The sequence below is a fragment of the Triturus cristatus genome, chromosome 4_1 (genome assembly GCF_964204655.1).
Source record: "Triturus cristatus chromosome 4_1, aTriCri1.1, whole genome shotgun sequence".
NCBI classification, from domain to species: Eukaryota; Metazoa; Chordata; class Amphibia; order Caudata; family Salamandridae; genus Triturus; species Triturus cristatus.
The window spans coordinates 319,065,062-319,082,336 of record NC_140585.1 but is presented as its reverse complement, the minus strand read 5'-3'; the positions used below and the strand labels follow the sequence as shown (position 1 = coordinate 319,082,336).

The following is a 17,275-nucleotide window of genomic DNA, read 5'->3' as shown; positions in this document are numbered from 1 at the left end:
TCAAGCGCTGCTTGGCTGACGGAAGTCGGTGCGCTATGCAGGCTGTCACGAGGATTGCATGCGTCTCTCTTTTCCTACTTTTTCTTTTCTCCTCGAAAGCTGTCCGCACACTCTGTTTTGTTTTTAGGGAATATATCTCCCCTTGCAGCATTTTAGAGGTTTCCATGTAGAGATTGATACCCAAGAACTCCAAGGTAACCGTAGACAAACGGGACAAAGAGTCCCATGTTTCGATTCCTGCGCTAGCGATGCCTTTCGAACCACAAGCTGCAGCACTCCCTTCCGCTGTCTTGTGCCCAGTGTGACACTAGAAAAGCTGAACGTCAACCCCTTCCTTGTGACTCCGCCCTCAGCACCGTTCACAAGCTTTCCTCTGTTACATGTTTGAATATGTTGTCCGCTTAACCTTATGCCCACCGGAGAAGTTCACGAAAACGCAAGTTTCTCATGAGAGCAGAGAGTAGAGTTGCGTCCAGGGACGGAGGGGCGTAACAAATGCCCCCGCGGTATGGGGAGGGGAGGGGGACAGAGGCTTACCAATTCTCTGTGGGCCCCTTCAGCATAACGTGCCGAGGAGCCAGGGAACAAGTCTTAACAAGCACTTGCAATGCAATAGGTCTCGTATTTATGCGAGTTTAAGCTATATTCATTGTAAATGACAATGCCTTTTATGTATGTTTTAAAAACCAAAACTTAAACAAGGCATTGTCATTTACAATGCCAATAGCTCAAACTCACGTAAATGCGAGACCTATTGCATTGCAAATGCTTGTTGAATACTGTTAACAGCAGTGAGCAATCAAATAATGTGTTAATTGCAGCACTGTCTTCTTGAGCTTTTGGACTGGATGGTGTGAAGAGTCCGGAGGGGACTTGAGATAAAGTATTGGGTTAATCAGTCTAAGTGCCCTTCCTTCGAGAGAACTTTAGGAATGTAGTTGGGGAATTCTATATATTTACTGGAAAATCTTAAAAAATAGTTTACATGAAGAGTGTTACTGGCAAATACGTGAGTACTTATTGCTTCACTTAAGTTCTAATATCATTGTAACTGGCATGTTCAAACCTATTGCAGGAACAGATATGAAGTGCCTGCTATTGTATTTCATCCCTAGGAAGAATTCACAATTTGAAAGTGGAAGCCGAAACAGCACCGGCAGTAATCGATAGAGTCTCTGGCCACTGTTTGAGTCCCAGTCCCTAGACGGTCTGACAGTTACATGTTTGGCAAGTCTGAAAGGGTGTCTCTTGTATGAGCGTGAATGAATATGTGTCTTGTAGGCCTTTATATATTTCCATTTGCATGAATGGTTTAGTTGTCTGTCTGTTCAACGTGTAATTGTTCTAAATTGAAAACCTGATCTAAATTAAGGAATGATGTATATTAACAAGACAAGGTTTTTACTTGGAAATAAACAACGAGTACATATCTGATAAAAGCTGTTAATTACATCTTTATTCTCTGTCCTACATTTAATCCTTAGCAAAAGCAAGCCTCTAAAACATCGGTGCAACCTTTGAACCTCTGTAACACTTCTGAAAATACGTTTTGTAAATAATTTATTTAAATTGAGGAGTGGGAATTTCATTAAATTGAGGAGTGGGAACAGGTTTTTTTCTTATAAAAAAAATACACACGTCGGGTATTTCCAAACCATTCCTAAAATTCTCACATGGCAAGTTTCACAAAGCTGAAGTCGCATATTAGCAAATGCACAGCTGTATCTATTGGCCTAAAATATACACTGGACAGATCACTCAAATGTGTAAGTGCAAGTGTATAGCACTGCATAATTAGCACTGGTGTTCAGCCTATTTTTTTATGTTCCCAATGTTGTGACATGTAGTTTTCTGCACAACATAACCTCATTGTGATCAGTTGCAATGTCATAAAGTCATCTGTTAAGCCACTAACCCTCTACTATGCTCCTTTTATGTATTTCTACTGTTTTCTTTCATCCTAATAAATTATTAAGGCAAAACACTTGTTGGTTGTTTCACATGTATTATAATTTGGATGTATGTATAAATGGAAAATTAAGGGCAAACCAATTGTTTTTACCACCTTCTACTTGTTTCTTTTTCCAAACTGTGATGTATTATAACCTGAACTTGGAGAGTTTACCTCCCCCTATTTCCAAGGTTAAATTTGTTACACCTTAAGTCCTTATGGGATGACGAGTCCTATTGGCCTCCTTTTGGAAGCATGTTTTCTTGGGTGTCTGTCCTACTATGATAGAGCGGAGATCCTTATATCGCAATTGCTTAGTGAAGTCATCAAACAGGACTTGCCACTGACAGTAGACATTTTTCGTTGTTGACTTGAAGTGTAAGAAAGGAGCTCACATCAGCAATACATTTCAAGTACAGTGATACCAATGTGGTTCCACAGAAATGATAGGAAATTATCCAAACAATAAGGGTTTTATTAGCCAGTTTAGTCAAGGTTACAAAGTAAACTAATTAGCAACGTTGTAGCAAATATATAGTAAGAGCATACATATTTAAATAATCATACAATCTGAATTTGTATATTATGAGAAAGAAGATACAAAATATACCTGCATAGAGTAAACAAGATATCAACCTAACAGGTTCCTGAAAGGAGCTTCACTATTCTATATAAGCATCGAAAGTGGTAAGGGGATTTCTATTAGGAAGTTGCCAGCATCAGATGAACACAGCCCAACATTCTAGCAGGGGAGTTCAGCAGTCAGGACAGGTTCTGCTAAACTATTCTATGACACAACAAAAATAGGGGGACTCTGGGCCTTATAGAGGTCCAGCATGCATGCCCAAATGAAATCAAACAGAATAGGTATGCAGTTTCTGACAAGCAAGGGGAAAGCGGTTGGCTAAGGGTGGAAAAGTCCTCAGTTAGTGGCTGGAGGAAAAGGGAATTCCTCCTTTCGGAAATAGGGCCCTCACACACCCAGTCAGCTGGGTGTCCTGCTTCATCATAGGGCTTGCTCCTCGTCAGGTCGGTGCTGCAATAGCTGACGGGCACTCTATGAGGGGCTCTTTGGCGGAGATCTTTTGTTCCATGCCGTTTGGGGCCGTGAGTGTGAGGGACATAAAGGTGTAGATGTGTGGGTCACTAGACCGTGCAAGGATTAAAACAGGAATTGGAAGTCCAATCAAGACAATTTTAATGAATATGGCTTTCAACTTGATTAAACAAGTATTGAAAATGCAATAGGTCGCGCCTTTGATTAAGTTAAAGCCATTTGCTTTGCTAATAGTATTATATAGCAAACAAATGGCTTTAACTTAATCAAAGGCGAGACCTATTGCATTTTTAATGCTTGTTATTTGTCAGTTCATGCATTGCCCTTTTTAAAGATTTTTGTCAGTAGCCTAAAAACATTGTGAAATCCCTCAAAACATGTTTGCTGTAATGTTATCAGCTGCATTCGGTGTGTTTAAAATGCTGAATTATCACTATTTTCTGGTATTGGCTAAAGGGATAGCTCCGCCCCATAGTTTGAATTCATAGCGCCACCTCCATTAGTTAGACTGAGCCCCCCTCCTTAAAAAAGTTATGGCCTACTTGCCGATTTGCAATAACATCCCCCCTCTCCCCGCCACAAACACAGTACCCACCAGGAATAATTCACAGACTCAGGGAAATGGTCTGATAGAGAAGCTGAGCTGGAGAGAGGCGCAGAGGGAGAAAGGGGGAGCCATGAAAGGAGGTGACAATCAACTAGGATATGGGAATAGGCTGAGATTTGAGTGGGCTGAGAAGAAAGGAGGTGGAATTTTAATGCAGATACATTTAAATGCGAAATATGAAGGGACTAGAGGAAAGAGGAATGTGTAAGTGAAGGGATGGAAAGATAAATAACACGGAATAGAGAGACGAGTCAGGAGATACAGTAAAGGAGGGAGGCGCGTATGGCAGAGATACAGGGGTGAGAAGAAAGAAGAGAGGGGTCGAAAGAGAAAGCAGCAAAACAGAGAAGATGGGAGCCTAGAAGAGGAAGAGTGTGAGGTGAAGAGAAGACGTGAGAGGAAAGAAAGGGCAAAGGAGACACCACCCCCACGCAATGTGGTGAGGGGCCCCTGAGCCTGCCCTAGATCACATAGATCCATTGGACTAGGGCTGAACGTGGGCCCTCCATTGCTCCTGGGAGTGCCAGTGAATGACTGCAGAGAGATGGGGTATGGGGACTGTTGCAATGTTAAATAGTTGTTGAATCCAATGATGACCAGAGGTAGCCAGGAAGTATAATATAAGTAGAAGGTTTATTGGTTGGTTCAGTAGAAGTATATCACAGGACCCACCAGGAGCAGCATCTTTGCCGCTCAGCCCACTCTCTTCAACTGCCACTCTCACCACACAAGCAGGCACACCAACATTCCAGTCTCTCTCTCATCAAGCATTCCAACATTCCACGCAGACATCACATTTAACTTGGCTGAGCAGCTAAGGAGAAGATGCACCTGAGGAATTGAGATACAACACATCCCCTTTCTTTGGACAACAATAAACAACAATAATTTGCAACCTTGCAACATGAAAGTATGAATGATGGTACTTGCATCGTTGCGCACAATAAATATCAGAGGAAGAATGAAAGTCTAGTGACAGGTTAGAAAGATGTGAATAAGTAGTAGAAAGTGACTAGAATGAAAGGAGGGTGAAAAAGTGTGAAAAGCTTCAAGATATAGCACATCCCCTTCCCTTGGGAAAAACAATTAATAGAAATAATTCAAACATTGCATGTAAAACGTTGCATGTAAAACATTTGATTATAGCATCATAAAAGTAAAGAGAAGAGAACTGATATAAAGGTATAATAAGTGTGTAGGTAAGAAAAAGCAGAAAAATTAATGTGAGAAAAAGGTGCAAGGCGAAATAAGGAAACATCATCAAATATTGAACGTATAGGGTTCACTGCCCAACAAGAGTATGGTGCAGTGCCCATTGTGCATAAAACTAGAGATGGGTACACTGCCCATTACGGATTTCACACTAAAGTATGGATACACTGTCCATTGCGCATTGAAACTAATGATGGGTACACTGCCCATCGCGCATTAAAACTTAAGATGGGTACACTGCCCATTGCTCATTAAAACTTAAGATGGGTACACTGCCCATTGCGCATTAAAACAAAAGATAGGTACACAGCCCATCGCGCATTAAAACTAAAGATGGGTACACTGCCCATTACACATTTCTAAATAAAGTATGGGTACACTGCCCATTGCGCATTAAGACAAAAGATGGGTACACAGCCCATCGCGCATTAAAACTAAAGGTGGGTACACTGCCCGTTACTTTTTACTAAAGAAAAATGTGGTCCACTGCCCACTGCGCCTTTTAACCAAAGATGGGTACACAGCCCACTGCGCAAGTAATCACTGAAAGATAACAATCTAAAGGGTAATGCAAGCGTAATACTAGTGGGTACACAGCCCACTGCGCAAGTAATCACTAAAAGATAACAATATAAAGGGTAATGCAAGCGTAATACTAGTGGGTACACAGCCCACTGCGCAAGTAATCACTAAAAGATAACAATATAAAGGGTAATGCAAGCGTAATACTAGTGGGTACACAGCCCACTGCGCAAGTAATCACTAAAAGATAACAATATAAAGGGTAATGCAAGCGTAACACTACTGCTAGGCACTAAAGACTGTGTAGGGTGAAATCAGTGTGAAGGGTGTGCAACACACAAGTGTGAGATGTCACTAACATTGTAATATAGCTAATAAAGCATAGCTTACGTATATAGAAACCTGAGTACTTAGGAAGTAATTACAGTGCAAAACTATGTCTAAATACGATGTCCATTATAACACAATAAACTAAAATAAATAACGTTGTCACCGCAGATCCATTTTTAAGTATACTTCTCTTCATTTGTTGCAAGATAGTTTTTTTAGTGCGTCAGTTCATTAAGCTGCACTACTCGATTATCACCGAGCATCTGAACAGGCAGGCATTTGAAGAAACAGCAGAATCCGATGTCGTGGTGTATTTCGGAAACAAAACTTTATTGGCAGAAAGAGCAACGCTGAATGAACACCGGAAGACAGCATGGCTTAGGTGCATGGCTCTGGTAGACACAATATGGCGGCACGCTTCATGACGGTAAGCCGGATGGCTCACAGTACGTCTGTGCACACAGGCGTCAAGGAACAGCACTGACAGGCATGGAAGCAGACTCGCCTCACGGAGAATACAGGTGAGCTCGAGCGCGCTGAGGAAACCACGCGCCACATTTTCAAATAGTGAACATCAACGCGCACTGCTAACCACTCCACCCTTGACCAGGCTCAAAGTTCGAAAGTCAACACGTACAAAAACTCACCCAAGGACATAGGTATAGCTCCATATTTGCCCCTGATTCAAAACACTCAACAATTGTCCAGTTGCTGAAATACACAAGCAGCCATGGTAAACGGAGTCCATCATGTCAGTCAGGGAGTACGGTGCTCCAAACACCGTAGACAAGTTCTCCAATGCCACACAAAGTCCATGATGATAGCCTTAGCTCCGCAGATGAACGGTGTTTTCCGACTTCCAGTGAATGACAACAAGTTTACGAGTGGATGGTGCTAGACTCTGATGAAGCAGTAGTTTAAGGATCGTGAAACATTTTTTTTCCTTTTCCAATTCACGTTTCTGTAGGCAGGATTTTGAAAGTAAGCAGGTTTTAAACGCATATAGATTAACGCTGTATTTATTTACCTTTGAAGTAAGAAGTATGAAGTATAAAGAATGTGAAGCGCCCTGGGTAGGCTGTCCAGATGGTGAAGGACACTGGTGGGACCTTGGGGGGCGTTCTTTTCCTTTCTTTTTAAAGTTGCTTAGCTTTGAGTAGTTTCGATTTTCTTGTAAAATAAAGTTCTGTAAAATGTGTAAGTTTCCTCACTTGCCGTAGTCTTGTGGCCAAAGCACGCAGGGTTTCTTCCAGATCGTCGCCATTGTTGCAATGTTAAATAGTTGTTGAATCCAATGATGACCAGAGGTAGCCAGGAAGTATAATATAAGTAGAAGGTTTATTGGTTGGTTCAGTAGAAGTATATCACAGGACCCACCAGGAGCAGCATCTTTGCCGCTCAGCCCACTCTCTCCAACTGCCACTCTCACCACACAAGCAGGCACACCAACATTCCAGTCTCTCTCTCATCAAGCATTCCAACATTCCACGCAGACATCACATTTAACTTGGCTGAGCAGCTAAGGAGAAGATGCACCTGAGGAATTGAGATACAACAGGGACATTCGGACATGGTAGAGAAGCACCACATAGAGAGAAGGGAGACTGGGTGGGAGGTTGGTGTCTGATTGGGCTAAACCTAGGCATGCAGCGAATGCCAGGCCTACCAGGGAGAGAGGGGGTCTCCCCAATTGCGTAATATGTGAGGGCAGAAAATGGGCAGCACGTTCTAGTGTCGAGGAGGGCTCGAGTTCGCGCATCACTATAGCGCCCACTTGATTAATTAAGTGCCGGGTGGTTTTCAACCCATAACCAAACTGTCAGATAGTAACACACACAAGTATAAATGTTTGCAGAACGTAAGCAGATACACATACACAGCACAAAGACAGACGCTGGGCCGTGTGCATAGGTGCAGCTAAGAGCAGCAACAGGTGCCACACCAGGGAGAGGGGCGCTACTCCGAGGACCGACGCCGCTCGCAATACTGGACATAGTGACAGCAGAAAAAAAAACTCTGGCAAAGGAGAGCGGTCGGGCTCACAGTCGGTGCACCCCGAACCTGCAGGCTCATCCCGGAGTGACCTCACGCTTGGATTGGAGGCCCTCAGCGCATCGTCGGAGTGCACAATGGAGAGGCGCCTGGAGGCTCTTATTGTTTTAGGACTCGTGGCGCTACATACAGAGAAAGCGACTGCACAAGAGAAGACGTGAGGTCTGCAGTGGGAAGAAACTCGGTTGAGGGAACAGCCAGTGCGTTCGTAGACCTGCAGTTCTTCGTCCTGGACTGTAGGCACAAGCAGGCAGAAAACAGAAAGCTCCCCCAAGACACCGGGCCAGCGGGTGGAAGCTGACAGGTCGCTAGGGCGGCGCTTCAGGTGCTTCTACACGATCTGCTACTGGTGGCGCCTTGAAGCCGCTGCCCAGCCTAGTGGTATCTCAACACCGCCAGAACCTGTGGTGCCCACCGCCTTACCACCCTCAGCTGGCTTTGTCTCAACGCCACCCATTGACAACGGAGACATGGAGGCGAAATTGGCTAATAGGTATAGAGGGGGGCAGGGCGCTGCGGGTTGGGGTGGTGGTCTTTACGTGCTTTGTAATTAAAATGGGTCTATCCCAGAATTATGCTTGAAGGAATGCAGAAATGTTGTGAATTGATTAATGTATTGCTCTAAAAACAAGCTTGGTCCCGAAAGTGTAAGAGGACCGCGCTGCAGCCGATCTCTTGTCTTTATGGGGCCATGTGTTACAAACACATGGCCCCATAAAGATAAGAACGTGCTTTGCGACAGACGCAAGGCAGGCAAGCCAGTCCGTGTGGGCCAGCACAGAAAGCCAAAGGGAGGCAACCCAAACACCTAATTTCCTATGGCAGGCCACTGTTTAACATAAACGGTGACACCATCCAATGGAAATGAGGGGCGGGGATTAAAGCCATCTTCTGAAAATACTCTCCTGCAAAATCTCTCACGGAGGCGGAGCAGGGCTCTGCCCTGCAACGCACACGAGACCTAAAAATAGTTGTGGCGCACTCCTGATATGTGTCAGGATACCGGCTCTATATAGTGGTCGACATGTTTCTTACCATAGAGTCATACAATTTGACGGCAATTCTTCAGGACCTAAAAACAGTCTATCTACATTAGTTGTGGTTGTCTAGTTTAATAACAGTGATAGACCACAAGCAGTACCCTAAATATGGTACCTGTAAGTTGGTGAACCAACCCTAGTTGGGATAGAGACTCACACCATCGACCCCCGGCAGGTAAAAACACAAGGTATTTACAGTGTTGTGCTCTCACCGCATGATCGTCAGTGGACCTACGCGAATGCTGCCGGGACCGGGAACTGCATACCTATTCTGTTTGAAGCTGTTCTATGAAACACATAATTAATATATGAAGGAAAGTTCTGGAAGCTGCTCCATATTGATTACCAATCGAGAACGGCCATTCTCTGGGAGCAGGTACACCCGGAGCATACATCTGCACAACCTTGGATGTATCACTGGCCCAGTCTGCCTGGTAAAGGAGGATCTTTCACACCGCCACAATCTGTGTCCACAGCCAAATCCCAATTAATGTCTAGCTATCTAATAGTTTCAGTATAATAACAATTAGCCTACTCTAGCCAAGGAAGAGCTTGATGAGACCCCTGCAGAAAGGGGAAAAGCTTAGACTGCAAAACATTTTATAAATTTGAAAAGCATGCAACTTGGGCCTGGTACAAGTTAGGCCAACTTTAGAAAACATGGCTTGCTAACCAGTGTGGTTAACATGAGTAAATAATTTGATTCCATTTCGGTAGTACATGTTGGTCTCTCCTCTAAGGTAAACACAACTACCTACTACATTTGATTAGTAATAATTGCACACTAATTAATATTGTTAAACACACATCGAGTATAACTTCCATGTAAACGCGTGGAGCACTAAATTATGCAGCTCCAACTACAATTATATAAATCGGAGATTGAGAGTTTAAAATGTGTGTAGTATATATTTTCATGGTTGTCCTAAATTGTGCTGTACATTAAAAAAACAATTCTTAACTTTTTAATAAAAAGTGAATCTGGACCATACTAATTTTTAACTATAGGTTTGCTGCTGGCTTCCCTTGCCTCATAAAGATTTAGAAAGGGGGGGTTTCAACCACCTCAATTGGTTTAGAAGCTTAAAACCGAATTGATCCTGTTCCATTAGCTTTGGCATGGGACAGAAACAGCCCTGGATGGATCACATTCAGGCTCATAAGGATATCATAAGGATATAAGGATGAGAATACCTGCCCATGATGTCTGCTTGCAACACTGTGGTTCAAGGCACTCCTCTTGAATACTTCAAATCCTTTTTGCTAGGCAAGAGCAGTGAATTGTGCGATACTTCTGAATATCTCCTTTACGTTCGACTATTTGCTATCTATGTGAAGGCTTCTATTGATTCACTATGGTTAAGGGAGTTTTTGTTGCATTTTTAGGCCCCTGAAATTCAAATCTATATATGTATAATTGATATGGAAGACCGGTATAAATAACATGGATAACTGCTAACTACATAGTGGACTGGATGAGGAATAACCTCTCAAACACAAGATGGGGCATTGTTACTGGGTTTACATTATACTCTGCAGTGCCCACTTGCATAGCTGGACTCCCCGCACACAAGCACTCCAGGAGTTTATCCAGCTGAAAACCCCAGGCAATACTCACAAACTGAGCATCTTTCAGACGTCTACCAAAGTAATATAATTTCACTCTGAAGCAAGAGTAAGCAGTGGATTAATATTCTCCCAACTTCCTCCACCCCCCACTAAAAAATGCACCACTGTCAATCACTCCTACTTTTACAAGATCAGCAACACCTAAAAACGCATTGATGTCACCAAGAGCACATTAGCAAACCTACAATTCAAAGTCATGAAAAAGCCACCACTGGCAATGATGCCATACCATCCTCCATCATCCATAATCAAACCGTATTTGACAGAAGCACTTCCCTAGCATTCACAAATTATCTCAGCCCTTACTTCCGTAATATTATCATCCAACCAGCCATGTTCTGCCCTTCCAAAGGAAACCACATCTAAACCCTGGCAAACCATTCAACTACCACCCAGTTGCCTACCTTCAAAAGAACAATATCTGAGCATTTCACCCCATTTTCAAACATACGTTGACCACCATAGCCTACTAAGTCCTACCAACCAGGTTTCTGAGACAGAATCTAACGAAGTAATTAACATCACCTTTTGAATTACCAGCCTTGACTTGCCAATAGCTTTCAATACTCCTCATATGGGTGTTGGTCATGCTGTCTCCTCAAATGGTTATACTCCATCTTCTCAGGAAGATAACAGTTTGCAGAGATGGAGAACCCCAGACTCATCTAACCAGCAACCTTCCAATCAGTAGTAAGGTTTCATGGTATACGTCCAACTGGAATATTCTTGTCCGTTTTGTTTGGCTTAATTGGTTCTCTACAACATCGTGTGCACCAGCCAGCCAAAGACAGTAGACAATTTATGATAAAGTTCAGTATTGGCATTTGTTTCGTGATAATCTTTGCTGCGTGTAAGTGCTGTAGTAATACTAAATCATCTTTACTTAAGAGGTACCACTCTCCTACATGTGTGCTACTCAGTAGTACCACTTGATGACTGTTACCAAATGTTCTTACTCTGGCCCAGGTCTAATTAAAGTATTTTCAATTCCCTACTCACAGGATACAGAAGCTGGAGTGAACTGGGAAAAGCTTTGGCCAGTAGAAACATCCCTGCTGTGGACCCCCACCTGGAATTTTACTACCCAAAGAAACAGGAGCACCAGGTAGGTGAAGGAATAAGATTTAAGTGAAGCCACATCCGGTGGAATGCATGTGCTGTGTCCTGGAGCAAAACAACTGTGAGATCACTGCCATATACATGAGTGACCCTATTGCTATGCTTATTGCATCTGTTTACAGAATAGATTAAAATCTAAAATCCGCACTGTCACTTCTCTTCTTTTGGTAGGTGACTCTACGTGAATTAACTGGTATGATCAATTATTGCACAGCTTTTCGTTTCATTTCTTTTTATGTCAAACTTGTTGATAGTAACTACTCAAAATAAATGTCAGACTCCTTTGTATATGGATAGAAGAGATATTGCATCCTGATTTAGTAAATCAATGAAATGTATTATTTTTTTAGTGGATACCTACCAATTTCTTCGTCAAGCATTTCAAGCGCTTTGTGTTAAAAAGAAAGACCTTGAACTGCCCTGCATAGTTTACAGGATTTGATTTCCACTCATGGGTCTCAATATGTTCTCTGGTCCTTCAACCACCCAATACAATAGTGTCACTCCAGCCTCATCTTACAGAGAGCAGATGGCCTCCATGCTAGTAATAACGCTGAACTAGCGATGCTAATGTATTTGTTTCTTTGTCGCGTTAAGTAGACAACATAAACTAATACGGCTTTATCTACGCTTAATGCTGTTAACATCTAGTCTGTGAAACTTGGACACTTGTTGTTTTTTTCATTTTATATCTATTTTTTAAATAATTTTTACCTTTTTCTTGTGACCTCCTAGAACATGTATCGTTGCTTGAGATTAGACATGTATTTAGCTAATGAATTGCTTGTTTTGAAAAACCCTGTTATATTTGTGTTAAAGCAGTGTAAATGACGATTTGTGGACTGGGAATGTTTTAGGTGTTTTAAACAGGATATTTTTTTTTGTGTCGTAATTCCTTATTGAAAAATTAAAGTAAAATAAATTCATGAAAGCATAGTACCGTACAGCAGGTCTACAATGATCTGGTGAAATTACATATACAATTAATTATAGTGATGAGAAGTTAAACAAAATAAATTGTGAAACTAACGAATACATTTAAATGTAAAAAAGTCATGAAGAATAATAAATAAATATGTAAATAAGTAAATAGATGAATAGATAATTGGGGAGAATGATGAGCAAGTATATGAGTAAATGGATGGAGGAATAGGTAGATGAAGAAATGAAAAGAGAAGATAAGCAAAGAAAAAAAAAGAGGAAAGATGGAAAAAAGGGAATAGACAAGGAAATGAGATAAAAGAATTCAAGATTCTCGGAGAAAAGTATTCCACACTTGTTGGAATATTTCTTCTTGATTCTGTCATTTATATATTACACGTTCATGTGAAGCCATCTGAATCATTGCAGCCATCCAATACTCCTTGGAGGGAGGACTTGGGCATTGCCACAATCTTAAAATAAAATCTTTAGCAGTAGAAAGTGTAGTATGTAAAAGTCGATGTTGACAACGTGTGGTGTTAGGTGAGCTCTCAAGATCATTCAATAAAATAATAGGAGTAAGGGGTAAACAAAGAGGAGTCGCAACCATAATTAACTGCACCCTGGCACATCAAGACAACCATACATGGTATGTAAGGAGCCCACTAAAAGCAATATTTAAGTGTCAAAAAAGCCTTGAGGTAATAGACCTAAAGTAGTATTATTATTTCCAATCATACAGGCAGTACACGTCCTACCCGAACACAGTCTTGCCCTGATGAAGACCTTCTTGTAAATACATTGTCTTGGTCCCTCAAAGAAGGTCGAAACGCGTTGGCTTTTATTTGTAAGAGGCCTAGAGCAACCAAGAAGTATAACACGCCAAATAATAGGTATCTTGAGCTTAACTGAATAAGCTCAGGAATAGAGTTTGAAAATAAGACTCTGACCTCGTTAGGACCCATGAAATAGCTAGTATTGAGGACACAAAATAAAAGGTCCTGATACCAACCACAAAATAGTAGGACAACAAGTTCTAATGGAAATATTATTCATTTGATAACTTGGAAGTATATGTATAACAATGTTTGATGTCTCTATGTGTGTAAAATATCATTTGTGGTTAGTGACATAAAATATGTACGTGATGTAAATACTGTTTTTCTTGACAGCTATCAAAGAATGATTTCAAATGAATGAAGCCCAGAGTTAATAAAAAGGACTACTGTGGCATAAGTAACGTCTCAACTATGGTTTCAGAAGAAAGCCAGTACAAAGGCATAAGCAGTAATTTGCAAAAACGTATACAATTCACATATATTCGTATATCAAGGAGAGCATATCGTCTACACTGAAGATTGGGCAAATTAAGCATTGTCGGAGCAAAAAATGCGTTGTATAGTGAAAGATTCAACGTTTGCTAGAAACCAATAACTTGAATACCCCCCCCCCCCGCCAGCCACTCCGATATTCCAAAGGCCTGACTGTCAAGTCCCCCTGTCCCATGACTTTGGCATCACCCATTAAGCAGTTGTAGATGGTTGACTTTCGGTCCCCAGGTCCGCGAGCCGCAGCACTCTCAAGTATTTGGGCTGGGTAATTTCATTGAACTCTGATAAGAGCAGTTTCAGGAATGGGCTCCATACTTTCGGGAAAGTGGCAGTGGAGCCGCTCAGTGTGGCTGAAATGCGTTCCATTCCTACGATATGCCATAGCCTATGGAGCCACCCCACATATGTAGGGAGAATGGATGTCCCCTAGTGCGTCAATATGTTCTGCAATGCTGCCCCCAGTGCTAGTCCCATTTGACGGCCTCTCATGCCTTTAAGGGGAAATGTGATTGGATTGGGGAGACCCAAAATTACATATAAAGGGAGCCTCGGGATCTCAGTATCAAAGAGCTTGTCTACCTTGTCAAGGATTTGAGTCCAGTATTTAGATAGCAATGGGCAGTCCCACAGTATATGTAGCAGTGTTCCCTCGTTACCGCTGCCTCTCCAGCAGGTGGGGCTCCTGTGTGGGTTACCTCTGTGGAGGCGCACCGGTGTAAGGTACCAGTAGGTAGCTATTTTCATAGCTGTTTCAATACTGGCCACGTTCCGGGCTGTATGTTTCGCCCTATAGTACATTTCTTCCCAGTCTTTCTGTGTAAGATCGTCTCCCAGTCCTCTCCCCCACCTCTTCTGACTCGGGGTAGCGTGCGAGTGCGGGCCATTTCTAATCATGTCGTACATTTCGGAGATCAACCCTTTGTCAGTGAGCATATTTAGTCCGCTTACCAAGTGGGTTTTAGATCGAGAGTGAGTACAATTGATCAGGTCTTTAGACTTTTATGCAAAGCATGGAAATATACTAAGCTGAGGGGAGGACACCTGTACATAGCTTTTGTTGACTTGAAAGCAGCTTTTGACCTGTTCCCAAGGAGTTCCTTACTGGAATCATTGAGAACCCAAGGTGTTCCAATTTGTTTTGGTACAGATAGTTAGACTCCACCAAGATAATTATGTCAAGGTCCGCTGGGGAGGCGAACTCACAGATGCTATACTTATTATTAGGGGCGTGAGGCAGGGATGTGTGTTGGTCTTAGAAGGTGGTTCTGACACTATGGGCCACCCGGATTTTTTGCTTTTTGAGCACCTAATTGTTTAGCTTTTACTGTGGGGGAGCCTCATAAGTTGGGACTCACCCACAGTGAACTCAGGATGTAAGAGACTGCATGGGGATTTTACTGGTGTTCCCCTGGCTTGACCAGGCCACTGCGCAGCAGCTGGAGTAAGGGACACCGGGCTGGTTACATGCAGACACATGTGAACATGCGTGTGCACACGTGTACGGGCTGCGCAGGGGAGATTCCTAGCGTGCGCAGTCCAGGAGCAGCTACAAAGTGAATGGTGTGGCAGGACTTATGCAGTATTAGGTGGTGATATGGAATAGGCTTTATACGCTGGAAAGAAACATGCCAGGGAAAGTCAGTGTGTTTTACTGTGTTTCACTTCATTATTTCCCTAAGGGAATGTGGGGCCCATGGCTAAATTAACTTCCACAAGGCCTACAGTTTCCAGACATGCCCTAAAGTCCATTGTATTGGAGGTGAAAAGAAGTATTCTGCAGAGTCCAAAGTCATATTTGTACTGCTTTTGGGTCGTCCAGAACTGTCATATTTCTGTAAGCCAGCCAGGACCAGACCCAGGCTGAGGGCTGACCTCAGCTGGATGAATTGATAACCTTTCTTCCACAAGCTAGGGCCTCCTCTCCAGGAAGAGAAGATGGGAGGGGATACAGGCTCATCAATTAGCAGCTGTCACTGGGTGCCAGGCACCAGGCTGCACCAAGGAGGGAAGGCAGCGTGGGGGATGAGGCTTCAGACATGTGGCCAGAAACCCTGGAGGACACCATTTTGAACAAGCTCAGAGGCTGGACAAGGAGGGAGCAGGGGCAGGGACGTGATGTGTCGCTGTTTGATAGGACCAACAGAGACTTTCTGCCAGCCCCCTACTCAACTTTTAAAAAGTGCTTGCACAGGAAGAGAAGCTCTCTGGGGTGTGGTCTGCTGAGGGTGAAGGTGCTGGAGCCTGGCGCAATGGGCAGTTGGAAGGAGAGACCCCCTGACTGCCCCCAGGACCCTATCAGCACCAGAAGAAGAGCCCAGGACTGGTGCACAGAAGCAGGGGCCTCTGCGCAGGGAGAACAGAGTCCCAGAAGGAGAGCCTGGCGAGAGGCTGGCGCAGGGAGCCAGTGAAGACAGCACCCTGCTGAATCAGAGACCCTGAGGGAAGAGGAGAGTGTTCCCAGTGGCGGGGGCTGGTGAGTCCCAGAAGGAGAGCCTGGCGAGAGGCTGGCGCAGGGAGCCAGTGAAGACAGCACCCTGCTGAATCAGAGACCCTGAGGGAAGAGGAGAGTGTTCCCAGTGGCGGGGGCTGGTAAAGAGGAGCATGAAGTGCCCCATAATGCCTCGCCAGGAATTTGGAAATCTGCTGTTTTGGTGCTTTGTGGCCCCCAGAGGAGAGGGGCCACCCTTACTTGTGAAAAGGTGCTGGGGGAGCGGCTGGGGGAGCACAGTCTTTCCCCCCCCAGCACGCAGAAATCTGCCATTTTTGTGCCTGGTCAACCTCATCTGTGAAAGGGGGTTCAGGGGGGCGGCAGGAGCACCGCAGTCTCCCCCAGCATAAAGAAGAACAGTCCACCCCTAAGTTTCACGGGGCATCTGAAAGAATAACCCCTCAAGGGCTCAGCAGAAGGGCTGAGTTGGGGATGTCTGGAGAAGGGCATCCCCTGGAGGTGAAGTGGTGTGATTGCACCGAAATGCATTTACTATTGGTTATTTCTTTTTAGGTGGACTGAAAGTCACATGTGTAAAGTGAAGTACCTGTGTAAGGTGATGTTAAGCTAAATGGAGTTATGTTGCTGGACCCTCCTGCTAGGGGGTCTGGCTGTATTTGCGTAATCCCATGCTTTTGTGATTCCTTTTAAAGTGAAGAGGCACACTGCAGGAGAAGTGTAGTTGACAGGAGTACTTCTTTTGAAGGGACTGTAAGTCACATGTGTAAGGAGATGTCATAGGCCAAGTGGGGCTATGTGGCCAGACAGTCCTGCTAGGGTGTCTGGCTGTATATGAGCAATCCTGTGATTTCATCTGTGATGCCCCTAAGGGGCTGTAATTGCAATGCATTCAAATGATCAACCAAGGTGATGGGTACTGTCATTCTAAAGTGTGCGTAAACATGGATTCTTGCTGCTGCGCTTAGGTGAAGACCCCAGACTGCTAGCCCGTAAGATATAGAGGTGCCAACTTTATGGTCAGTAGGAGATGCTTAGTCAGGGTCATGTGTCACCAA

At 43.6% G+C, this 17,275-nt stretch overlaps 1 protein-coding gene across 2 annotated transcripts in view; it reads left to right on the top strand.

Annotated features, from left to right (window-relative positions):
* B4GALNT3 (beta-1,4-N-acetyl-galactosaminyltransferase 3) overlaps positions 1-17,275 on the top strand; it is a 549,958-nt gene that overhangs the window by 253,872 nt on the left and 278,811 nt on the right. For both annotated transcript variants that reach the window (XM_085652267.1, XM_085652268.1), the window contains exon 2: positions 11,402-11,505. In XM_085652267.1, the coding sequence (XP_085508393.1) occupies positions 11,402-11,505 (104 nt within the window). The remainder of the gene's footprint in view (positions 1-11,401; positions 11,506-17,275) is intronic.